Source organism: Manacus vitellinus, unplaced genomic scaffold (genome assembly GCF_001715985.3).
Source record: "Manacus vitellinus isolate BGI_N305 unplaced genomic scaffold, ASM171598v3 scaffold_15_pilon, whole genome shotgun sequence".
In the NCBI taxonomy this organism is placed as follows: Eukaryota; Metazoa; Chordata; class Aves; order Passeriformes; family Pipridae; genus Manacus; species Manacus vitellinus.
Window position 1 is genome coordinate 4,901,772 of NW_021939122.1, and position 25,097 is coordinate 4,926,868.

The 25,097-nt window shown below is 52.2% G+C and overlaps 2 protein-coding genes across 4 annotated transcripts in view; both read left to right on the top strand.

Annotated features, from left to right (window-relative positions):
• The window catches only part of GBF1 (golgi brefeldin A resistant guanine nucleotide exchange factor 1), a 116,397-nt gene extending 103,197 nt beyond the window's left edge, over positions 1-13,200 (top strand). For 2 of the 3 annotated variants that reach the window (XM_029958478.1, XM_029958476.1), the window contains 17 exons: positions 1,297-1,473; positions 1,947-2,011; positions 2,113-2,236; positions 2,817-2,888; positions 3,730-3,824; positions 4,260-4,413; positions 4,633-4,855; positions 6,421-6,584; positions 6,894-7,140; positions 7,537-7,736; positions 8,702-8,852; positions 9,182-9,312; positions 9,681-9,782; positions 10,341-10,454; positions 10,708-10,885; positions 11,080-11,217; positions 11,543-13,200. In XM_029958478.1, coding sequence (XP_029814338.1) covers positions 1,297-1,473; positions 1,947-2,011; positions 2,113-2,236; positions 2,817-2,888; positions 3,730-3,824; positions 4,260-4,413; positions 4,633-4,855; positions 6,421-6,584; positions 6,894-7,140; positions 7,537-7,736; positions 8,702-8,852; positions 9,182-9,312; positions 9,681-9,782; positions 10,341-10,454; positions 10,708-10,885; positions 11,080-11,217; positions 11,543-11,829 — 2,622 coding nt within the window. In that variant the 3' untranslated portion in view covers positions 11,830-13,200. The remainder of the gene's footprint in view (positions 1-1,296; positions 1,474-1,946; positions 2,012-2,112; positions 2,237-2,816; positions 2,889-3,729; positions 3,825-4,259; positions 4,414-4,632; positions 4,856-6,420; positions 6,585-6,893; positions 7,141-7,536; positions 7,737-8,701; positions 8,853-9,181; positions 9,313-9,680; positions 9,783-10,340; positions 10,455-10,707; positions 10,886-11,079; positions 11,218-11,542) is intronic. The other variant, XM_029958477.1, reaches the window with a different exon arrangement.
• A 5,883-nt stretch (positions 13,201-19,083) lies between these two features.
• On the top strand, positions 19,084-25,019 carry TMEM150A (transmembrane protein 150A). Its single transcript, XM_029958531.1, has 6 exons — positions 19,084-19,125; positions 21,361-21,432; positions 21,582-21,649; positions 21,731-21,858; positions 22,765-22,942; positions 24,721-25,019. The coding sequence occupies exons 1-6, from the start codon at positions 19,085-19,087 to the stop codon at positions 24,963-24,965; spliced, it is 732 nt and encodes a 243-aa protein (XP_029814391.1). The 5' UTR covers position 19,084; the 3' UTR covers positions 24,966-25,019.
• Positions 25,020-25,097: the final 78 nt, after the last annotated feature.

Genomic DNA, 25,097 nt, shown 5'->3' on the forward strand with positions numbered 1-25,097 from the left:
AAACAAAGGAGAACATCAAAGTGTCACTTAGCTGCTCAGCTCTTCCCAGGTCAGATCATCCTGGTGAGCAGGCATCTTCTCCACACAATGCATTTGCTATGCATGGCCACTTTGGTTTGAAAGAAGAGGAATGGAAAGGAACATGGAGGGGGATTAAGTGATTTAAGGAGAACAAGTGCCCCTCTTCATGATCCACAGTTAAGATTCATACTGACTCAGTGAATAAGTAGTAGCAAAACGTGTGTGTGTTTTAATTCAGTGGTTGTGGCTTGTTAGCACAGTGCAAAATCAGGCATAATGCTGTTTGCACTCTGAGACTCCAGCAATGTATGTGTTCATATGGTTTCCCCATACCAACAGACAACCAAGTTGGTTGTCACATTTCTGCCAGATTTTCAGATTGGACTTCTAATGGAGTTTGCCTCTAGATCAAAGACCCATTTTGATAACAGTTTGGCCAGCAGTTTGGCTGAAGCAAGAGCTAGTTTTTCTGAACTTCAGATCCGAGATTGAGAGAGTCAGTCCATCCTATCTCATATCTTCACTTCCATTCTTGATGGGGGAGTAAGTATGGATTTTGTCCACATAAGCAAGAGAACAGCAAAGCCCATCTCTTGTCAAAAGGAATAATGCAATGACCTTAAGTAACTGCAGAAACATGGAGCATGTTAATGTCTGATAATAGCTCACGATTGCTAGGTTTTTTCTTGTTTTGGCAGGATATGCTTGCTTGGTTGCAATGACTTAGCACACTTCTTATATTTTGAAAAGCTGTGAGTGCGTTGAACGGATTGTGAGGATTTGTGATCCAGCAATTATTAGCAGAGACTGTATGTCAGGATCCATCACTCTTACTTGTATCTTGCTATTAAGTAGTGATAGGATTAACTTTGCGAGTCAGAAATGCTTTTGGCCCTGGTTTCCTTCTCTAACAGCAGGGCAGTGTAGTTGCTGCTTCCAGAGGAAATGTCGTACTTTTTGTAGAAGGCATTGATCCTGAAATGAGTTCCTGTAGCAGGATAATTAGTGAATTTTCAGCAAGTACTTTCAAAATGTTCTGTGTTGTTGTCATTCTTGGGGAGCGTCTGTCTAGGTGGTTCAGTGATTCAGCTTGTATCAGGTAAGCCATCTTGTCCTTGTTTTTGTGCAAAGTGAATATGAGCTGAGGAGTTATCCAAGCATCATAGAGAGAATTGTTGTCTTTCCCATAACCAATTCTGAAGCATATGCCCTAATTTTTGTTGAAAAGAAAGCATCTCTTTCTGACTGATTGCCACCGCCTCTTCTTTCCTGCAGTCTATTGAGAACCTGCCCACTGTTTTTGGAAGTAATCCCAAGGCCCATATTGCAGCAAAGACTGTGTTTCACTTGGCCCATCGCCATGGTGACATTCTGCGAGAGGGCTGGAAAAACATCATGGAGGCCATGCTACAGCTTTTCCGAGCAGAGCTGCTGCCCAAGGCCATGGTGGAGGTAATAACTGAAGAGTTAGAGGAGTGGGAAGCTGGCTTTTCATAGAGCCAGTTCCAAGAGGAGGAGAGCTCTCTTGTGAAGGCCTGGCTTTGGTAAAGCGTGTACAGAGCTTGGAAGCCTGTGAAGGGTGTAGTGCTCGAGTTATGTGAAGCTTCTTTCATAGGGTTTCATTTTTCTCATTTTACAAAAACATTGGATTTGAGAAATTCCAACATTTATTTTACTTGAACACATTTTCAGTATTGTGTGAAGGGGGACATGCTTATAGGTATGAAGTATTAAAGCACAGGATTTGTGTTGCCAGATGAGAGTGACACTTTACTGACGGGCTAGGGAAGCGAAGAGCTGGTTTGACTGCATATACTGTGGTTCGGTGTAGTGTTTCATCACTAAGAGGAACATCACAGGGCTGGGGGGGAAGGCTACAAAGAGGTGGATAATTGGTCATATGCACATCATGGTCTGTATTTCAGGTTGAAGACTTTGTGGATCCTAATGGCAAAATCTATCTGCAGCGTGAGGAGACACCATCTAACCGGTGAGTGGTGTAGATGTCCCAGGCAGTCTTTTTGGTACCAAAGGTGGAAAATAACATGGTCTCTTGTTTTCTTGCTGATGCTGGTCTCCTCTGATTTGCAGTGGTGAATCAACAGTACTGAGTTTTGTTAGCTGGCTCACCCTCAGTGGGACAGAGCAATCTGGTATGAGAGGGCCATCTACGGAAACACAGGAGGCAAAGCGAGCAGCTTTGGAATGCATAAAGGTAACATACAGGCTGCAGAACAACCTGCTTTTTTTCTTGGTGACAGTACTATGTGGGTAACAGGCCACAGAAGCATAAATATACATGCTGCTAGACAGTATTGCAGGTAACAGGTAACTTGGGAACTGTAAGAAACTATGGATAAGCATATCTGGATTGTCAGCTAAATGGTCTTATGTGCTGCTGTGTACACATGAAAACAGGAATGATTCCCCACAAGAGGCTGGGATCTGCCCTTGGCATCATAGTCCTATATTTGAAGACAAATTAATGACTTCTCAAACAACTAATCTTTTCCAAGACAGTGTTAAAGCATATGGTGCCAACAAAATCTGAACCTGGCGGTTGACCAGTGTGTGGACTTAGAGGAGTTATCTATCAAAATCTGTGTAGCACAGATCAGGTCTGCTAAAAGTAATTGATGTTAAACAGTGAACTAGTTGGCAGGAGTTTTTGTCCAGTTAACTGTGTTAAAGCCACTATCTGTATCTTTTCTGTGAACATGATGTGTTTCTGGAGGATCTGTTTGTATGCCATCCACACTCCCCAGATGCACAGTCCTCTTTTCTGTCTTTTGCAGCAATGTGATCCTGAGAAGTTGATCACAGAAAGCAAATTTCTCCAACTGGAATCCCTCCAGGAGCTCATGAAGGTGAGAGAGATATTGGGCAGGGGACTGGACTAGTGATAGAACAAGTATGCTATGCATGATCGTGGATATGTGCCATGTACTCACCTAGCTCCTCTGTCCCCAGAGGAGGTCTTGAAACTATTTGGGATATGAAACGAATCATTAGTTCAGCTGTTAAAAGTAACTTCTGTGCTGGCAGACACAAGTTGGTAGTAGAAGAAAACATTAAATTGTGGAATGCATTCTAAAAGCCTTGAGGACTCTTGGCAAGTGTTTGAAAGTATGTGTAACTCTATGTAGAAGCTTAAAGTTTTTCATAGTTTCTGGTCTGCTGTGTACCTAATGAGAGCATTCTAAAATGCCACTCTAGTGGCCAGAGCTGTACAGAAATATTTGACCATGTGACCCTAGATAGTGTGATACCTGGCTGCTGTGGGAAATGTAATAAGACTGGACTCATTAGCCTTTGGGCTAGAGTAGCTCATCTCCTTGGGAGAGTGTAATCTCTGTTCTGGGGGAATATTTTGCTCCTACTCCCATTATGTCAGGAATTCTCCCTTCATATGCAAGCTTGAGAGGAATAGCTCCAGTATTTGTAGTCATTCCTATGTATGTCTCCTTCTTCTGTGCTTCACAGGTTATTAGAAAGAAGCTGCTGGATAATGTTGCATAATGAAAAAGATATATTTTTTCAATATATTTAGCTTGACCTCTATCCAGTGCATTTTTGATAGACTATGCATGACCTCACCAGACAGTGGAGTGCAGTTTTGCCCAGACTCAACGCATTCTGTTGGTCCTCACCTGTTGGTCCCCCATTTCTGGGAGCTTGTTATTCACAAAAATTTCCTGGCTCTTCCAGGCTCTAATCTCTGTGACTCCTGATGAGGAGACATATGATGAAGAGGATGCAGCCTTCTGCTTGGAGATGCTTCTGCGGATTGTTCTAGAGAATAGGTACGACCTTGAAATACATGCACATTCACTGTAGCATCCCTGCTTCACTGCAGCTGCTGCCTGGGTCCAGGGAATGAGTTCCTTATGTGTTTGGTTTGCCAGCTGAAGCAGCATGTGGCTGTAATTTCAGGGCTTAACAATTCTACTCTAGCATGTGCAAACAGAATGGCTGTTAGCTCATGAATTATTGCTTGATATTCTGAAATCTGAAGAATATAAACTGAATTCCAGAGGGAGAATTCTCCCACCTGATTGCTTTGCAAGTAATGAGTAAGAAATTTGATGGCTTTGTTGTGTCTGTTCTTATATCTCCTACCTGGAGTTTTTCATTTACATTAAATACTGGGTTGACTAGAGTTCTGGGATCCTGTAGCTGGATCCAGCTTGTCTCACTTTCTTTCATCCTACCCTTTCCCTCCTCCTTGTTGTTGCTAGGGACCGTGTGACCTGTGTCTGGCAGACTGTCCGAGACCACCTGTATCATCTCTGTGTCCATGCGATGGAGTTCTGCTTCTTGGTGGAGAGGGCAGTGGTGGGGCTGCTGAGACTGGCCATTCGACTCCTCCGTCGAGAAGAAATCAGTGCACAGGTAAGAGATTTTTGAAATGCAGTTAGTGGGGGCGTTTTGTGGCCACACCTGGCAACACAGGAAACCAACTGCTATTAGGTGGACCCATATTTAACTTTCTGTGCTGCAGATGACAACAAAAAGCAGTTGTAAGTAGCTCTAAATAAATGAAGGGGAACCTTGTTGGAGAATGGAGTGTAAGTAATAGGGTCTGTTATTCTCATCTCCTCCTCTGGCCAGGTTCTCCTCTCGTTACGTATCCTACTTATGATGAAGCCAAATGTGCTGTCCAGAGTTAGCCATGAGGTTGCCTACGGCCTCCATGAACTCTTGAAGACCAATGCTGCCAACATTCACTCTGGGGATGACTGGTACACACTCTTCACCCTCCTGGAGTGTATCGGGTCTGGGGTGAAGCCGCCTGCAGCCCTGCAGGTTACAGCAAGGGCAGATAACGACACAGGTAAGACAGGCCAGCTTTTGCTAGGAAATCTGATGCCTGCCTGCCAGATAAGCAGCTGCTTCCTCAAGCTTTTCAATTAGCAAAGGGGACTGCAAGAAAACAAAGCTGATATTAAACTACATTAGCAAGATTAAAGACCAGCACCTGCTGTTCACTCCTACCTCATGGTCTGTCCCTGTCTCTACTCTGCCGTCTCTTCCTACTCAGTGAGCAGCAATCCAGGTGCTAGTCCCTGGGGGAGCAGTGGGAGGAAAACTGATATCAGTTGTAGCAGCTGTAGAAGGTCTTTGATCTACCCAAGGAGCATTTTCTGCTGGTTGTGTTCTGGTGCCTTGGGTACTATAATCTCTCATCTGGGCATGTAATGTAAACCCAGCTGCTGCTCCTGTCATACTTGCTTCTTTTGTGGGACTGACTCCTTTCTGTCCCCATTTTAAGGATCTCATAAAGGGAGTTGTTATTTAAAATTGTATTTCCAAATCCATTTGTATTAACAGTGCCTGAACCATTCCCACAAGACCAACCCACTGTTTCCCACTTCTCTTGACTGTGTTAAAAAGATGGTTTTTTCCACAAATTGTTCTGTTTTGCTTTAGCCAGCTGGCAATGTATTTGAGACTGATATCTTCAGACTTCTAAAGCAAAGAGCAAGAAAAGATTTTTCCAGAAGGCTTTGTTTTCTTTCTAGAACTTCTTGCTAGGTCCTTATGCTTTATGCTAGACAGATGGGAGAAACACAATTTTGTAAAACACTTATGGCATTTGCCTTCTGGGTTAATGTTGGGCTGTCTCCTCCCATCTCTCTCTTGTTTGTTTTTTTTTACTGCTTCTGTCCTTGCTGATAGAGCAAACTGCTTGACTTGGCACCTTGCACATCAGAACATTAGTTCTCTTTACCTCCTGAAAATGTTTGGTGCACTGTGTTCACAGCAAGTCTGTCTGTCTGTTGGTGAGTTTCTAGATAGTGTGGAATGATGGAGAGAATGAGTTTTTCCTTCTAAATAACATTATATTAACATTACTTAAATTTGTCCATTGCAAAGACTTCTGTGTTGGGGCATGTTGGGGCATGGGAAGGTAGATCTGACAGGTGTGGAACATGCTAATGTAGATTGCTGTTCATGAGAAAAATCTGACCACTATTAGTGTGGAGCTGAGTGTCCCCAGAGGGGTCATGTGAGTCATGTAATCCCGTGTTGTGTTTTTGGACTTGTCTTGGCTGAACTTAGCACCTCTAGTTGTTGATAAAGTTCATGGTACATCTGATTCTTCCCTCAGGGTTGAAGTATTGGACTTCTGCCCTTTTTAAATCCACGGTCGGGCTGACAAATGACACAGGAGAGGATGGAAAGCTCCTTCCCTCTGGAGGAGAAAGCAAAACATGCCTACAGGGCAGAAACAGGTCTCACAGGAAGAGAAGCCTGGGCTGGTTTCTTCCAGGGCCCACTAGTCGTTCCTGGCTGATGCTGATCTGACTAATCTGGATTGCTTCTGCCTTGTCCACAGCTACTCTTGCAAGCTCTTGATTTGGCTGTGATCTAAATCCCATGCCTTTTGTTTTGCAGGTGCTCAGTCAGACAGCGAGGTCTCCTCTTCCTATCATCCCAGTGACATGAGCCTGGACCGTGGCTACACCTCTGATTCAGAGGTGTACACAGACCACGGGAAGCCCGGCAAGATGCATCGCTCGGTGACGGATGTGGATGTCATGAACAGTGGCTGGCTGGTGGTGAGTAGCAAGTGGGCTTCTGGTGCCCAAAGAAGACTACTCCTAGCATGGCTGTGAACAGAGGTTGTGATAGGGGGAGAAAGAATAAGACAGTAGAAAAGAGTGCTAAGGTGAGCTGATAATATAAAGGGAGGATGGGGAGAAATACAGATGGAGAGGAGAAAAGTTGGAGGCGAATGAGGAAGAAAGGGAAATGGGCCCTACAGAACCATTATCTGTTGACTTCAGAAGAAAGGCCCTTTCAGTAGGTGCATGAGGTGCTACTTGCTGTGCTACCCTCTCCTGCTACCCTCTTGCTGTATCCTGCAGGTGGGGAAAGATGACATCGACACCTCCAGATCCACTGCTGGGCTCAGCAGGCTGGGTCCATCTCCTCTTGTCAACCAGTACAGCCTGACTGTGGGGCTGGATTTGGGCCCACATGACACGAAGTCTCTCATGAAATGTGTGGAGTCCCTGTCCTTCATCGTGCGAGATGCTGCCCATGTCACACCTGAGAACTTCGAGCTGTGCGTCAAAACGATACGGATCTTCGTGGAGGCGAGCTTGAATGGGGGTGAGATGGCCCTTGACTTGACAGTCAGGACTGGGCTTAGGGTGGCCAGTCAGCAAGAAGTGTGAAGTATATTGTCAGGGAATGAGTCCCCAACCCCCAGAAAATGGTTACTATGAGAAGAGTGTCCTGGCTCCTGCTAACAGCAGGGACCTTATTTTTATCCTCTTCCCTGGGATGGAGGGGAGGTCTGGAGTTGATATGGAGGTAATAATATCAGCTCTTGTTTGAAGGTTGTCCCTGAGGGGTGCTGGGTCCTCTCTACAAGCAGGTAGTGGTCATTTCACAGGACAGGGCCCTCTGCTGGGGATATCAAAAGGTGGCTGCTCTATGTGTCGAAAGGCAGAAAATTTTGTGGTGGACTCTGTATACGATATGTTGCTGCCTTTTACTTTCTAGGCTACAAGTCCCAGGAAAAGAGAGGGAAGAGCCACAGGTATGACAGTAAATCCAGTCGGTTAAAAAAAAAACCAAAGGAGAGCTCCACACGGCGATCCCGGGTCTTGAGCCAACACCAGGCACACACACACAGTGATGAGGATGAGGATGAGAGCATCCCTGCCAGCTACCACACTGTGTCTTTACAGGTTAGTCAGGACGTAAGTATAGCAAGGATTTCCTCCTCTCCTTTCCCATACTTAGGGCTTTGCTAGGTAATCACTGGGATTCTTTATGGGGCAAGGGAGGGCTGCATGCTGGGTTAGTGGGCACTGGATGACAGTGGATTAGAGGGTGGCTCTGGTGGCAATGTGTGGTTCTGCAGTGAAAGAGGAAGACTGCAATTTGTACTGGCAAAAGCAGGATAGCAATGGAGGGAGAGGTCCTCTGGAAAGCAAGGAGGAGGTCTGAAGCTGTGAATCACTGTAGTAGGTAAGATGGATGTGGATCCAAGGGCATTTGGAGGCATGAGGTTCATGTAGGATTAGCAGGGAGTCTGGCAGGGTATCAGAGCTTGTGGAAAGGGGAAAGCCCTGTGGGCTGAGGCACTGGGATTTCAAGTAGAGAGGACTGGGCTAAGGGAGTAATTTCTCTCTGGCTGGTACTTGAAAGGTGTGAAGGCACAGGCCTGCTGACTGCCAGGCTGTTGGGCCTCAGTTCATTAGTAAACAGAGTGCTGTCATGTGCCCATTTGGAGCTGTTCTGAGAGAACTTTGCATATGCTTCATGCCTTTTTTGTTAAAAAAAAAAAGTTGCAGAGAGTTGTTACTGGACAGCATAGCTGAATCGCTGGGTTTATCCCTCTGCCTGGGAGAGTCAATGCTCTATGCCAGGAAAGAGTCCCTTCTTCCTTTTGGCATGACTGGAGTGGTGGTTCTCAAAGATGGGATTGACATGCCTACTGAACTGAAACAAATCTTGTTGAATGCCTGGCACTTGACCACTTCAGGAGGGCACAGACAGCAGGGCCTGCCACCGTCTCTGTAGCTGTGCATGAGTAGGTACATACAGAAAGCAGGGTTGAGTAGCTGTGAGCCTTTTAGCATTGGTTTGGAGAAGAGCAGAGATCAGAGTTGCTTCAGATTTTTAAGTCCTGTGTGTTTCTTACCGCGCTGTGTACTTGCAGCTCCTGGACCTCATGCACACCTTGCACACGCGAGCAGCCGGCATTTACAGCTCCTGGGCGGAGGAGCAGCGACACCTGGAGACGGCGGCCAGGAAAATCACAGCGGATTCCCAAACACTGTGGTCCAACTGCTGGTGTCCTTTGCTACAGGGTAAAGCTGGTGATGAGAGCAAGCAGAGACACTTCCAAAATAATGGCAGGAAAGTTGATGAGCCAAGAACTAACTGCAGAAGGCAGGCAGAGGTTGTTTTTAGGGTCTCTTGTAATTGAAAAAGTATTTGGATCAGATTTTGAATGATATCTTTAGCATGAGTTAGCTGCCAGCATGTTTCTGGATCTGACAGTAGATTTCCAGTTTGTGGCCTGGAACAAGTTTACTTTTTTTCCCCCCAGATCTTCATTAGACTTTTTACCCTAGACTGGGAAAGTAGGGATGTGACACTTTCACTGTGGGCTTTGCCCTGAATCTCTCTCTTGCAGGTATTGCCTGGCTGTGCTGTGATGCCCGACGCCAGATACGGATGCAAGCACTCACTTACTTGCAGCGGGCCCTCCTGGTACATGACCTGCAGGCCCTGGATGCCCTGGAATGGGAGTCCTGCTTCAACAAGGTAACCTCCTGGCTGGGCTGGGCATGTAGGCAGGAAAGTATTGTTATGAAGAGCAAACCTGGAGTGTTTGTGCAGGAGTGGAAGAATGGTATTCTTCTTCAGCGCTGTCTTCTTCAGCAGCTGGTTCACCACAGCAGCAAGATGATCCTTACTGTGGTTCTGTGAAAAGTTCCTTTCTGCTTAGGTTTCTGACAGAGCCTTTTGGAGTACTGAAGTGGATCCACTCATGTCCACTTCCCATTGCTTCTCTCATGGTCTCTGTCTGGAAACCATCAGTCCCCAAATCCAGCTCTTTTCTGTAAGGTTGTCTGGGCAAATCTCATCAGTCATTTTTCAGCTCTAAAACATCCATGTGTTTGATCCAACAGGTGCTGTTCCCACTGCTAACCAAGCTACTTGAGAACATCAGCCCAGCTGATGTTGGTGGGATGGAAGAAACTAGGATGAGAGCCTCAACACTACTGTCCAAGGTGAGCACACTTCTGCTGCCTGAAAGCTCAAGAAAACCCTTGCTGTGTTTGCTTCTCAGCATCTCTGATCTGGATAAGTTCAGGGTGATAGTTTGACTGTCTTTAGTGCTGGGCTTCTCCATGAGCTTCTGTTACTGGAACTGCCTTCTTTCCAGAACTGTATCCATGATCCTAGGCTTGGAAAAGTTGTCAGGAAAGAGTTTATGTCTTTATAATGGAGAGAGAGAGAAGTATTTCACCCAACATTAGTTGAAGACAGTGTGTTCTCATGGTGAAATGTTGCATGTCACAAGCTGATAGTTCTGACCTGAGGCAGAGTCTGGATGGGCTGGAAGACATGGTGATGCAGACTGCAGGGGCCTCTCACAAAGGAGACAAGATCCAGTCCTCCACATGTGCAGCTCAGAAGAGTGGAGGCCTGTGACACCCTCAGGCCAGGCCTGTGCATGCTCCCAGCCTGCCACAAGGACAGGGAATCCGGATTTGCAAGACTGGCTTGTCAAGATGTGAGCAGCATCCCTCATATTACTTGTTGACAGGAGTTGTGTTTTTTCCTAGGTGTTCCTACAGCATCTCTCCCCACTGCTCTCACTGACCACCTTTGCTGCCCTGTGGCTCACAATCCTAGACTTTATGGACAAGTACATGCATGCTGGCTCTAGTGACTTACTGGTAAGGTGCTGAATGTGGTGCTGCAGTGCTTTGGACAACCATTCACCACTTCTAACCTTCTGAATTTGAAAGGTGTTTTGGTTTGATGCATTTTTTGGGGTTTTTTTTAACCTTTTAATCCTTCCCAAACCATTTTGTTCCATGATTTCTCACCATGTTCCTCTGTTTCCAAGGCAGCCCATCAGCTGTTTTGAGCTTTTGTTCATTGCTGTATGTCCATTCTTTGTGTCCTGAGGAGTGTCTCTGATTATAGCTGGAGGCCATTCCAGAGTCTCTGAAGAATATGCTGCTCGTAATGGATACAGCTGGGATATTCCACAGTGCTGATTCACGGACAGGATACTCAGATCTCTGGGAGATCACTTGGGAGCGCATTGACTGTTTCTTACCTCGGCTGCGGGATGAGCTCTTCAAACAGACAGTCATCCAAGGTACAAGGGACTGGGAAACCTTAAGAAAACAGGTTTGGACCAGTGCTTGCACCTTGTCCAGCACGCAGCTGCCTGGAAGCTGATGAAATGATAGTTGCAGGAGGCTGTGGGAGCTTGGCACAAGAAGGGCAAATTGAGGGTAGCAGGAGTGAGCAAACTGGTGTGTGGTCTCACTGCATGTTTTGTCTTCCTAGATCCTGTCCTGAACATACCAGTGGAGCAGCAGCATCAGAAATCAATAGTGTCTGCCCTGCCCCCTTCTCCTGTGGGGGATGTGAGATCAACCACCCACCTGGCTCCTTTGGAGAAGCCTTGTGAACTGGGTGCCAGTGGTAAGTCCTGTTTTCTTTTTTCTGGAATCATGTTCCCAGCATGGTGGCATGGATCTGCTTTTCCTTGCTTTAGCATGATCTAGGGTGACCAGGCCTCTAGTGTTTTGAACTGTTGTGCTTCCAGATGGATAACTTTTGGCCTTCTTGCTGAGGTTGTTGGGGTGGTCAGAATGCCTGTGATTGGCCCCTGCTCCTCACGGCCTCATATGAAGGGGCAAGTCTCAAAAAGCCCCTGAGTTGATCTTGAGCCCTGCTTAGTTTTCAACTAATAGGTGACTTTGTCAGGTCCTGTGTAACGACGTATTTTGTCTCTCCCTTTTTCTAGAGTCCGAGAGACCCACTGCACCTGCCTCACCCACCATCAGCACCTCTGCCTCTCCTTCTTTCCCAGCATCAGCTGCAACAAAGACAAGCCCCGTTACGGACATACCTCCTACGACAGCACAGCCACCACTCATCCTGCAGCCTCTTGCATCTCCCCTGCAGGTTGGAGTGCCACCTATGACTCTTCCAATCATTCTCAACCCAGCCCTAATTGAAGCCACCTCTCCTGTTCCCCTCTTAGCTACTCCACGGCCCACTGACCCCATGACAACCTCTGAAGTCAATTAGTTTGAGGGTGTCTGAGAACTGTCTGCTGAGGAGGCTCTGTGGGTGGAGGATGCTGGCCAATTTCTCTGGTAGTGGGCATGTTTGTTTTAGAAGATGATGCTAACCTGAGCAGAAGGGCTGCTGCCACAATCCTCTGGAGCACATTCCATCCTGCTCCCTTCTTGTGGCATCACCTAGAAATCTGCCTACAAATTCCTGTCTTCTTGAAGGGGTGCCCAGTTCCACTGACCTTCCTGCCTTTGCAATCTCAGGGGCCAGGCAACACTCACACCCAGCAGCCTGGGACCAAGCTGCCACCAGTTCATCTGGTAAAGAGGGGAAAGTTATTGATGTCATGCCAGAGAGGGGCTGCAGTACAGGGCTGCCTCTCAAGATTATTCAGTACAGTCCCTGGGCAATTCCCCAGCCATTCCCTAGCTTTACTGCTCACTCCTCTGATTGCACTGCTTTGTCTGGGCTCTGGGCATGCCTGAGTTCAGCAGGTAAAGAATTTTGTTAGAAATGTGGATTGCTTACAGTGCAGCTCCCAGTTTGCTACATAGGGCTTCTTGCCTGCTGTAGGCACATGCTTTCCTTCTGCAACACCACAGATGACAGCAATCCCCATGCCAGATACGGAATAGGCAGCAGGGGAGTCTGATAGGGGCAGCATGGCTTTCCTCCCTCCTCCTGTGATATAATCAGGCTTTCTGGTTGGAGAGAGCAAATCCAGAATGCTCTGCATAGTTGAGTAAATGAGAAGGAAATGCTGAGAGCAGAGCACCATGGCCATCTCTCACACAGCACTTGGGGGCCACTCCAACACAGCAGCGATGTGTTGTTCGCCACTTGCTACACTGTCCTCTTGGTGACCAGCCCCCTTCCTTAGGAGAACATCCTCTTCAGCTAGAGAAGACTGGGGATCTGTGGCACCTGCTGACAGATGCCCAGCAAGTCTGCAGTGGTTTCTCTTGGAAGCTCTGCACAGATTTCACCCTTGTGCATCTTCTAGTTGTTGGGATCGCACATCCTTCTGCCCCCAGGACACCCCTGCAGCCGAGGCCCTGGTAGTCATTCTTGTGCTTCCGCCTTGCAGCAAGGACATCCCGCTCTTCCCCCTCCTCGTGGCCAGAGCAGAGCTGGCTGCCTGGCAAATGCTGCATCACCGTTCCCCCTCCTCCTTCCCTCGACTAGCTGGCTAAATTCTCAATAATTTCAATCTTGGAAATCCCCCTGGTGACTGGGAGGGGCACAGGTGGGACTCCAACCCAGTGTATCCTGTATGGAGAGGAACCTGCGGTTGGGGTGGGAATATGACCGTGTACATACAGAGTAAATGGCTACAAATCCAATGGACTTTTTACAGTGTAATAAATACATCCTGTAAATGAATGCTCCAGTGTTGCACTCCTTTGTCATACAACTGTGGCTCACAGCTTTGGGCAAAATGGAGTTTACTTGTCAGGGTACTGTGCCCTGGTTCCACATACCAGGATCCTGCAACAGAGCGCTCTGTCTGTGGAGAGCACGAGGGGACTTGTCCTAACAACTGGTCAACTCATGAGGGGGCTGCAGTGGAGATTGGCCATCAAGGGGCTAAGCAGGAGTGGTTCCCATCATGGACAAAGCAGAGCTTTAGCAGCGAGATTGCTCTTGCAGAAGACGACAGTTCCATACTGGCTGTAAAATTTCTGGTGTTACGTTGGTGTGTGCTCACGCACCACCAGGACTGAGAGCCGAGACCAGGGCTGAGGACCAGGTGCTCTGCACATCTGGCCATGCAGCCAGTACATAACTTCGGTGACAACTCAGCTGACTTTGGCAATTCTCTGATGAGGAAGAAATCCTCATTTCCAGAGACAGGAGTTGGAGTTGGAGAGGGCATAAGAGATCCTGGGCTCCTCCTGGGCTAGTGCTTGCCATGGATATGGACAACCACACTTCCCTCCTGATATTTTCTACTTTGTTTTGTGGCAAGATCCACACAGTGCTACAGTGTCCTTAGAGCTGCGTGAGGCACCAATGCCTTCCCTATCACAAGGATTCCAAGAGACTCCTACAGACTTGATAAGGGGGTTAAAAACTTGGGAGTTTGTTTGAATTGCATGAGGAAAGGTCTAAATATTGCATAATGGAAGAGTAATGTCCATACTAGGAAAGTCCTGTTATTAAATCCTGGTTCCCCCACCCCATTTCCACCATTCCTGGAATATTTTTGCAGCCACAACCTTCTCTTCCTCACCCTTCACTGCTTCTAGATTGTGTCCTTCCAGCCCTTAGATGTTTTCATTCATGTATTTGAGTCCTTGTGCTGCCCATGGCCCTTCTGTATCCAGCCCCCTCTCTGTCTTTTCTTTCCGAGCCTGCACTTCTATTTACAGCTCTGTTTTTCTGCTTGCTTAAAGTTTCAGATGATTACTCTTTGTAAACCATTGCTCAATTGTCAAGTGCCTCGATGTCAGCACTGCTGCCCTCTGATCCCCAGGTGGTCCTCTGACTTTTTGGAGTGGTGTCAGCTGATAGTAAAGCTCAGTTTTGCCAGCTGCCTTCAGATACCTGTTTTGGGCACATGGTATGTTTTAAACTGTGTTTGCAAACTCAGTTTCTACTGAGAGCATTACATCTTAATTCAGACAATTGTGGTACAAAACAAAAGCCACACGAGGAAACTGCAGGAAGTGGGACTGGAATGGAAGGAATGTTGACTGGAAAGACAGACAGAAGTGCACTTTAAACATTTTTTTACTAGACTGTAAATAGGAATGGACTGGAAAACCAAAAAAAAAAAATCTTTGAATGTTGGTTGGATTTTGCAATATCAAGGTTTCATATTACAGAGAAAGAAAGAATGGGGAAAGTGTTGAACTGAAATATCAGAATCAACTGACAGGTAGTGTGTGCTGTGATACACATGTTTATTGATAAGTTTCTTGAACTCTACTTGTAACTTAAATTACATAAAAGCCAATCATACTACTGACTGTTGGTGAGGAGTAGTGTTCACACACTACCCTTCGTGTTTGTTCCAGCATATACTTTCTCTAGTCTTAGACTACTTTCTCAATTTTACGGGTCTGACTCACTATTTTCCAGAGGAGGCTGCACAGACATCACTGTAGTTTGGATTTACCTACCTCTCCTGTTGCCATTTACACCAAGAATTTCTACTGCTAAAACAGAATATGAGTAAGTATTGGAATTTAGCATGTGTCAGTTTTCCTCATTGGTATGAAGTTTCCTAGTGTGAGAAGCCCTATGGAATGATAAGCCCTGGCATACATTTGGCATTGAAACTTGTGAAACACAAGCACTGTTGCTTTTAGTTTCAATTTAAAAACTGAATCTGAGCATATTCAAATGACCTGGTCTGTAAGAAAGATTTCCATGGAGTATCTTTCAACAGTGAGCTGGCTTTTTTAGAAGTTACCCTCACCCCTATAAACGCCAGCTGTTGAACATCTCTGGAAGAATCAGGCTCTCTTATGGAGCCTGACATATCCTGAAGCCCCGCTGCCCTGCTGTCTTGGCCCCCCTGCATGACAGGCAGCCTGACGGGGCTTGTGCCGCTCGCCTGTGGCTAGGGAGCGATCCGAGCCCTGCCACTGCTGCCGGCCGGCATTGTTCCCGCTGCCATCTATCCATGTGCTGTGGGGGCTGCCGGGAGAAGGAGGGCAGGCCTGCTGCCCGCTGGTGGACAGGAATGCACGGGGCAGCTTTGGGAGCACAACCGGCTCGGGAGCAAAGTTCTGGAGCGCGACTCCTGCCCCGAAGGGTCGGGGAACTGATGGGCTGAACAGCAAGGAGAGCCACTGGGCCTGTGAGGAGGCTGCTTGCAGTGCGAGTCAATGCAGAGGAAGATGAGATCCCCCAGGACTACAAGTCCCAGTGTGCAGTACTGCTCCTCCGGTTGTGTAACCAGCACCCTGGCCGGGGCGAGGTGGTGGGCAGCCAGAGGTCCCCTCCCACACAGGCCAGGGCAGGCGCTGTTCGCAGGCAGCTCCTCTCTGCAGCAGTGGGAAAGCGTATCCTTTATGAGCACCAGACACTCTGGGCCCGAGGGGTGTGAACACCCTTTGGCTATGCAGGATGTTTTGGGACTTGCAAATACATGCCCGTAAGCAGCCATGAGGGCAGGTTATTGCTGAGTTCCCGACAGGGAAATGGGGCTGCTGTGACCTTGCCACAGCCCTGCTCCTTTGCCAAGGGAAGTTATGCTTCCTCAAGTTTTCCGTGTAAGAAAATGTAAATTTCTCTGGGCAGCAGCGTTGGTGGTTGGCTGCTAAGCTGAATCCCTTGTTATAGGAAGTGTCTGGGAACAGAGAGGTCAGGCTAACCGGATCGGGAGTGCGTGGGCAGGCAGTGGCTGCCAGTGTGTAGGCATGCCAGGTGTCAGTAGCCATTTAGTGAGAGCACAAGGTCAGTCAATGTCGGGGTGCGAACAGAGCCTTGTACTCAGGAGGGAAGGTTGAGCCCCATGTTAACCGAGCGAGGTCTTCTCTGCCTGGCCCCTACCTGTCGCGGTACCTCCTACCTCACCCTGTGACAGTGCCTTTGGGCCACGCTCTCAGGAGGAGCCCAGTTTCACGGACGCGGGTCCAGGACTGGTGTTCTGGCAGCGACAGCATCACCTGGAGCGGGAGGGGGGCGAGTCCCCCAGCCCTAAAGCCGGCTGCCGCTGCCTTGGCAAAGGCTGTTCCGGGCCCCGGCTCCCGGGAGGGCTGTTCGCTGCTAAGCGGTGCCTGCCCTGCTCTCGGCTCCACAAGAACCTCTCCCTCGCCACGGCTCAGCCGACCGCGCTCTGGGGCTGCCCGCCCCACAGAGCCCGGTGTTCCAGACCCCGTGCTGTCTTGCTCGCCGGCTGCCGGCTGCCTTCCCCAGGGCCCCCCTTCCCATCGCTGCCCCCACATCCCCGGGCCGGGCAGCGCGGCCGCACGTGGCGCCGGGACCCGCCGGCCCGTCCACGCTCCCGCGCCGCCGGCGGGGCGGGCCGGCCTGCGCTGCCGCGAGGCGGGGCCGCGCTGCCCCGGGGCGGGGCCGGCCTGGGCTGTCCGGCGCCGCTTCGCACGGCGGACCCGCTCAGCCCGCAAGCCCCGGCCCGGCCCGGGCCCCGCCGCCCTGATGGGGAGCGCGGCCCGGCGGCAGCCCGGCAAAGAGGAGGAGGGGGAGCTCTGCCGGCGTCCCGCCGCCCGTAGCTCGGCGGGCCATGCCCGGTCCAGGATTGCCGGCTGGGAGGATCCTGCCCGTCACGCTGCCTGCTTCCCATCACCGGGATGGGATCCGTGTGAGTGGCGCGGGCCGCCGCCGGCTCCCCCTTCACGGGCTGGCGGGCCGGGGCGCCCGGGCTCGCGGCGGATGGCTGCGGGATCTGTGGGCTGGGGGCCGGAGGATACTTCAGGGTGGGATGGTGCGAGGCAGGAGGTTGCGGGGCGCCGCTGCCCCCCATCAAGTTAGGGCACTTCGGGACACTCCCTGGCTCCCACACCTCCCTGAACCCGCGCAGCTGCCCTGCGTGGTCCCCGCGCTCCCTGCAGCAGCTCTGTGTGTGCCTCCCTGGCCTTACATCCCTGACATCCCGTGGAGTCGCGCGCCCCTGTCCCGCCGTGAGTGCGGCTGATGCTCAGGTGGCACGGGAACAGCTTTGGGAGCCGTGCCACCAGCCCAACTCCTGCAGCACCGGGGCCAGTACGTGGGCACCCATCCCATGGATGGAAGGGCCTTGTGCTGGGGGCAGAGGCTGTGTCCCATGGGTGAGCAGCATTAGTCCACCCCACTAGTCCCCTTCTCGGGCCTTAGCACTGATGGGCAATAGATGAGGGATTTTTCCCAAAGGCACGGAGAGCCTCAGTATTGATGGTGGGACTTTCCAGGGTGCAAATGCACCCCATAACCCTACAGGTCCCTCCAAGTGTTTCCCCCTTTGGTATCCCCTGTCCTCCTTCAACAAAGCCGAATGCTGACCCTGGTGCAAGGAACTTGTGCTCCAAGTTTTTCCCTTGGACACAGTGTAAAGCACTGTCTGTCTCCTGTGAGTGACCTTGGGGGGCAGATGCCCCTCCTGCCTGGAGCAGCACTGGTGGGGGTAGCTGCTTTATGGTCCTCACAGCCAGAGCTGCCCTGGGAGTGGCCCTCGTAGGCCCTTTTCCTGGCACCAGACATGTCCTGCAGCCCCCGATGCTGTGTCCCTCACAAGTGCAGTACCAGCAAGAGGTCGAGCAGTTGCCTGTGGAGTGCGTGGCCCACGCGGGGGCCCATCAGCCATGGCTGGGATTCAGAGCCATGAGAGAGAACAGGGTAGGCAGGGGCACATCCCTCTGGGAGAGGACAGTGCTGTTTGTGCTTCTGTTGGCTAATTACTCCCTTCCAGGAGGGTATGGAAGTCTGGGATGAGTACTGAGTGCTTGGGTGAGATCTGGGAAGTGGCTGGGTGAGGGATCTGCTGGAGGGTGCTGCCCCTTGGATCCCCCCAGCTGTCCTGCTCTTTGCCTCTCTTGTGGGAACACCCTTTTTGCAACCCAGCTTTATGTGGCCAGCTCGGGCAGGATAGGGGTTTTCGTGTTGGTGTAGGGGCTTGTTTTTAACCTGAGCTCTTTATGGCTGTGATTTGAACAGCATGGTGCCGTCTGCTGCTGTGGCTGCTGGGCAGGAGGGCTCCTTGATGGCTGGGGCAGCCACAGGGCTGAGCACCCCTGGGGTGAAGCCGGATGTGTTTCATGAGCCCCTTGTTATGCTGACTGAGATGCAGGGGTGACTCCACAGTGAAGTGCTTGATGGAGCTGATCTGCTCGAAATGCCCTGCCAAGGCACCAGACTATTTACAGCTCCATCACTAGCCAGCCAGGAGCTAGGGGAAGCACAGCAGAGCCATCAGGTGACAGCTGGCACAGCTGTGGGCTGGTGGAGAGCTCCAGTACCAGGGCCGGGGCTCCGTGGCAGAGCAGTCCCTAAGAGACAGCAGCATGAAGGGGAAGAGGCCCCACAGAAGCATCTGCACTGAGCTGGAGCAGGAGGTGGCTCTCGGCAGGGATGGGGGTACAAGGCAGGGGGACCTGCTCCCAGCAGAGCGTGTGCTGGGCTCATGCACTTGTTTTCCTTTTCCCTGCTTTGTAAAGCTGGGAGGTGCTGTAGGATGAGTGCTGGCCCTGCCAGGCAGTGAGGACTTTTATCCTCTGCTCCCTCAGCTGGTCCCTGGGGCTGGTCCGGGTGCTGGCAGAGAGCAGGGGTGTAGGGAGGCAGGTGGCTGCAGTAACCCTGTTGTTGTCTCTCCCCCAGATATGCCATGGCACTCTCCAACAACCACATCTGCCCTGTCCACAACTGGTAAGGCCTGGGGGGAGGCAGGGGCTCTTTGGCACACACTGGCTCAGTTAAAGGCTTTGTAATGCCGGGTCCCCTCCAGACCTGTCCCACTTGAACTGTACCACTCTGTGCCAGACCACTGGGTAGTTGAGCTACCCCCTGCACCATCCCTGTGCTGAAAGGGGGGTTGGGGATCAGGCTGACCCGGGGATGGGGCTGGGGATGACAGGAGAGGTGGGAGCATTAAAGATGACTCAGAGCCACCTTCACCCTCAGCAGACATGTTGGTGACAGCAATGGGGTGCAAATGCCCCAGGGCATGTGCCTCCTGTCCGGCCCACAAGTAGCTTTCAGGAGCAGACCTGCTTTGGGGGGACTAGCTACTGTCAGGGTTGGACTGCCCTCTCTCCCCTGCCCAGGCTCGCATGCGGTTACAGCTGCTCCGGTGAACGGTCCAGCCCTGCTGCAAACCAGGCAGAGAGAAGGAGGCCATTGAAAAAACACAGCGTGGAGAAAGTATGAAAATAAGTGGTCAGGGAATTACAGAGGGCCGTGTGTCTCCATGGAAAAGGTTGTGACTTGCTTGCTTGAGGCTAAATCTGGCAGTGCCAGGGGGATGGGATGGCCCCGCGGCGCCTGGACACCCCATGAGCAGAGCTGCCTGCAGCTCCCCCAGATGGGGGACAAGGCGTGGAGAAGGCAGGGACTGGGAAAAGAAACCCTGTTTGGTCTCTTGGCAACTTCTGCAGGGTTTTTGGCTTGCTGTGTCGCCTTAAAAATCTGCCCAGAGAGATCCATGTTAGTTTAATTCTTGCTAGAGTGTTTGAAGAAGGGAAAAAAAAAAAAACCTGCTGCCATTTCCTGCCTGATGGCTGATTCTGCCCTGGGAAGAATGTGTGTGTCGGGTTGTCTCCGCCACACAGCCAGCCCTTAATGATGAATAATGCTTCCCGGCCTCAGGCTGCTCTCTTTAAACAAAATAATAATAAAAAAAATCCTCCCAAACCAAACACGGCCCCAAGAGCAGCATTTGAGGAGGCCGTGGGGCTCCACGCCTTGCCTGGGTTTAGTGGTTGGAAAACAAAGCCACCAGTAAACTGAGGAGACTGAAAAAACATCAGAGCCCAGCCCGGCCCTTTCCAGAAAGGATTTTTTAACCGTGCGCTTGCTGCACGGCCGGAGGTGGCGGATAGTCAGGCTGGGACAGGGATAGGGAAGGGCTGGTCCCCCACAGCTCCCATCTCCACCACTGGACTGGAGGTGTCTGAAGGGGCCCTTTGGAACACAGGACTTTGGGCTCCCTGCCTGTGGTGTGAGGAGGGGGTCCTACTCAGCCATTCCAGGTAGAGGTGCTGGATGCCTGGGTGATGCTGCTGCAAAGGGGCACCCAAAAAACCTCCGAGTGTGTGCCAGCTCCTGGGAGAGCTGTGAGGGTGAGGGGGCATGTATGCTCATGGTGGGAATTTGGTCAGGGTTGCAGGCAGCAGCTGTGGTACAGGAAGATGTCTCAGGCTGATAAAGAGCTCAGGGTCCCCATGTTCACGCGGTCTGTGGGCGCAGGAGACACTCCCAGGGAGCTGCAGTGGGTGGGGGCACCAGAGCCCTGCCCCAGCCTGGCAGTACTGGGGGCTGCTAACAGGCCCCTGGGGGGATGCCCTCCTGGTGTGTCGGGCAGCTGGCTTTGGTCATGTCCTCCCTCAGGCAACACCTCCCAGCTCCTCACAGGTCACTCTCTCCCTCCCTGGTACGGGTGGCACCTGGTACGGGTCCCAGGAGTGCTTGTGCATTTCCCCACACAGCTCAGTGTTCTTACCTGGCCCCTGCAAACCTGGAGCTGTTGGTAACTGCATGCCCAGCTTCATCAGCAGCTCCCACCCCAGGGATGTGTGATGGTGCTTGCAGGTGGATGCTCCCACCAGAAGCCCCTGAGCCCAGCACCCTGGCCTGTGCACTCAACAGGGTGTGCAGCCCTCTGCCCCACCATGGCTTCTCCCTCACAGACAGGGGCTCTGGGTGGACAGCAAAGCCAGAGGCAGGGGATAGGCTGTGGAAGCCCAGATGTGATGCTACCAGAGGACCCTGTTGGGCAGTGGTTGCTCCCTGGAGGGGCTTGACACAGGATGCGGGCACATCCCTGGGGTCGAGCTGTGCTCACTGGGGAGCAGCTCTGCTGCCCTTGCAGGGCTAGTGGGCAGGAGACAGGAGGGTCCCAGGCAGCATCTCTGCTCTCCTAACCTGTCCCTTTGCTGCTGGCAGGAATTACAATCAGTCGTGTGACATGGACGGCCCCAGCTCCTGCTGCACTCTGGATCACATCCCCCTCGTCAGGTGAGCAGCTGCAGGGTGGGAGCACAGGGCAGAGCTGCTCTGGCACTCCTCCAGGACAACCCAGGAGAGTGTTTTAGGGAGGGGGGAGCAAGCGCACAGCCAAGTGCTCCCTGTCTGAGGGCTCCCTGGGCCTTGCTTTGTCCCCACAGCAAATGTGGCACCCTGCCTCCCGAGAGCTGCTTCTTCAGCCTCATCTGCAGCCTGGGCTCCTTCATGGGTAAGTGCTGGCTGCCAGGGGAGTGGGGCTGGGAGTGGGCTGCCCTGCAGCATGTGATGGGGCTGTGTCTCCCTCCTGCAGTCATCCTGGTGGGACTGCTGCGCTACGCCCACATCCTGGAGCGCCTGGGGCCATCCCTCCTCAACACCCTGGGGCTGGCCACTGGCTGGGTCTGCGCTGCCGGCCTCACCATGGTTGGCAATTTCCAGGTAAGGCATCTTCTTGGGAGTCCCCATGGGCAGGAGGGTGGGAGAGGGCCTTGGCTGGAGCAGGGCAGTGGTAGTGCTCAGCAGGGTAGGGTTTGGGGTGGTTTGGTGGTGGTTTCTGTCTGTGCAATCCTTCCGCTCTGCTGGGTTAGCGCTGTGCTTCCCAGAGTGCTGGGAGTCCTCTTTGCTAGTGTGTTCATAGTTCAGGTCCAGATTAAGGACCTGGGTTTGGTTTAACCCTTACCTGAGACCCTCTGCAAGGTCTGTCCCCTCCATTGGCACGTGCAGGGCCAGGGACGTGCCAGTCGGGCTGAAGACCGTGCCAAGCTGCCGATGCTCCTGTTCAGGGGTGATACCAGGTAACTGTTGGGACAGAGTCTGTGCTGGCAATGACCAAAGTGAGCCCAGGCTTGGCAGCACACAGCAGCACTGAGCCCCTGCCTGCACTGCCAGGCACCGGCCTCCCGGCAGCTGCCTGCCCGCTGCCTGCGGCAGCCGGTCCCTCCTGCTTGGCAGGAGGCTGCTGCTGGTGCCAGCCACAGGAGAGGCTTGCTGGCCCCGATCCCCCTCGTGCCCCAGCTGTGGCTCAGCAGCACTGGGCTGTGACCCTCGCGAGGGGCAGTGCGGGTGGCCCCAGATGCCTCTCAGGGCAGAGGGCAGCCCCTGCCCCTGGGCACAGCAGGGCTACTGGCCCACAGATGAAAGAAACAAAGTGCTTTGAGATCCCAGCAGCAGATACTGGGTACAAATCTACTCTTCAGCCAGGAGTCAGGCACAGGGTGAGCTGCCTGGACTTGCTCCTGGCACTGCCTGCACCCCTACCTGGGCAGGAGCCCAACCCCTGGAGCAGAGCCGTGCTGTGCCAGGGAGTGTCCCAGGGTGCCGGCACTGATGGTCTCTTCCCCACAGGTGGATCACGCCAAGGTGCTGCACTACATTGGGGCAGGGGTGGCCTTTCCCACCAGCATGCTGTTCCTGCTCCTGCAGTCCATCCTCACGTACCGCATGGCCAAAACCCGAGGGCAGTACTGGACTGGCCACTTACGAAGCATCCTCACCACTGTGGCCTTTGTCACCCTCGTCTTCAGTATCCTGAAGGTGTGGGAAGAAGTTTGGGGATGGGTTGGTGAAAGGTGTTTCTCATGGTGGGTTATGCACCCCGTGTTCTCCATCCTTTTCTCTGGCGGTGAGGCATGGTGCCAGGAGAGGGGCTGGGCAGGGGACTGAGGGTGGGTAGCTCTCTGCAGGTATAGGCTGGATGAGCAGCAGTCTCAGGGCTGGGAAGGGGCTGAGGAAGAAATGCTGTGGGCATTTCTTGGGGTGCTGGGATGCCCCAAACCAGCCCTGCCCTGGCTGCTGCAGCCCAGCCACCACTGCAGGCTCCAGTTCCATATAAGCCAGGGCTGGTTAACTGACGGAGTTTTTTTCATGAGACAAAGGTATGTTGAGCAAAGTGTCTGGGTTACCAAACTGTATATCTGTATGACCAAAGCTGAGTACAAAAGTGCTCTGTGCAGGTGCTGGGTGGGCGCATGGCAACACCTCTGCCAGCCAGGGCTCTCTGGCACCCATAAGCCAACCTGCCCATGAGGATGAGGAAGGGCTTGGTGAGCAGGCACTGGGGTTTGCAAACACCATAGCAGGGAGGGAGGGCACGGTGCCAGGTGAACTGGGGCTTGAAGAATGGTCCTGAGTGTGTAGCCAAGGAGCCAGGAGCTTGTTTGGGACTGAGGGTGGGGATAAATTGGGAAACAAGGTGGTGGTTATTGGGCAGGAAGGGGAAAAAACATCCAGTGTCTGTGGGTCCCAAAGGGGCTGGCTGGGGTCTGGCTGAGGTGAGCAGCACAAAGAGGAGACTGGGGGGTGCTGGCAGGCCTGGCACATATCAGAGAGTCCTGCTCTGTCACAGCAGCAGGCAGGCAGGCTGGGAATCAGGCAGGGAGCTGGGAAGGGTAGGAGTGCCGCAGGGCCATGCCAGCTGGGAGGGACAGGAAGGGCACGTAAGGACAAGGGAGACAGGATTGGTGCCCATCTGCTGTGGCCATCCTGCTCTGTAAGGACTGGGGACTAGCAGTGAGAAAGCAGTGAGCTGTGGTGTGGACAGTGTGGGGAAAGGGCTGGGATCTCTCCTGATGGGATGGGGGAGTGAGCAGAGGGCTCTACACTGTACAGGTCAGGTCCCTGCCTCTGCAGCTCTCACAGATCTTGGTCTCACTGGCAGAAGGCACCATACTGCTGGAGGCTTCACCTGGAGGGTTGGGGGATGCCTTCTCCCCTCACCCACAGTGGCTCTGGCAGTAAATTTCCCTAGAGATCCTTGGTGAGGATGAAAGGATAAAGAAACTCTGGCAGCAGTAGGACGTGGAGAAGCAGGAGTAGGCCCCTTCCCTGGCATGGGCCAGCCTGCAGCACAGAGGGACAGGAGGTGCTGCAGGGCTGGGATGAGCAGCCCAAACCCCATTACCTAGGGGATGGAGTGCTGATCATCTTTGATGGCATCCTGCAGGAGGATGGGGAGTGTCAGCCTGGCTTGAGGAAGAGACAAGGGGTGTGAGGAGGGTGAGGCATCTGGGCACCTGGCTTGCACTGAGAAGTGCAGCCTGAGTTCCTCCTGCCTTGGCCTTTTCAGAAAATCCCAGCCTGGCATCCGTCCCATGATTTACTGAGGCTGGTTTGGGCATGTGTGCCACCGCCTCACCCGTGCTAGGGCCCTCGTGCTGCTGGGTTTCCGGGTTTTAGAAGTGGCGGTGCATTTCCTGCAAGGTGGGTACTCACGGCCACCCCAGCATGCGGTGGCAGCGGGACATGGTCCTCCATGAGGTGGTTGGTGTCCATCTGTGCTTTCCTTGACTGAGATACCCTCAGGTGGTGTGTTCTTCATCCAGGAGAGCTTTGTGCTGCAGCACGTGGCTGCACTGTGTGAGTGGATGTTCATCATCGATGTCCTGGTCTTCTACGGCACATTCACCTTTGAGTTTGGGGCCATCTCCACAGACACCTTCCTGGTCCTGCTGAAAGCCAGCCGGGCTCCCAAAAGTTACAAAGACGAGAGCAGCGTGTCCAGCACGGCCCACATCCACAGCCACGTGGAGGGCTTGGCTATGGCCTGACCCCCACAGGAGGCAGCTCACAGTGGAGACTCCCAAACTGGGCTCTGACAGTAACTCCCCACCTTGAATGTCTCTGAGACCCCAGCTGCCTTGGGGTGCTTCTGTGTGTGTGTGTGTGTGTGTGTGTGTGTG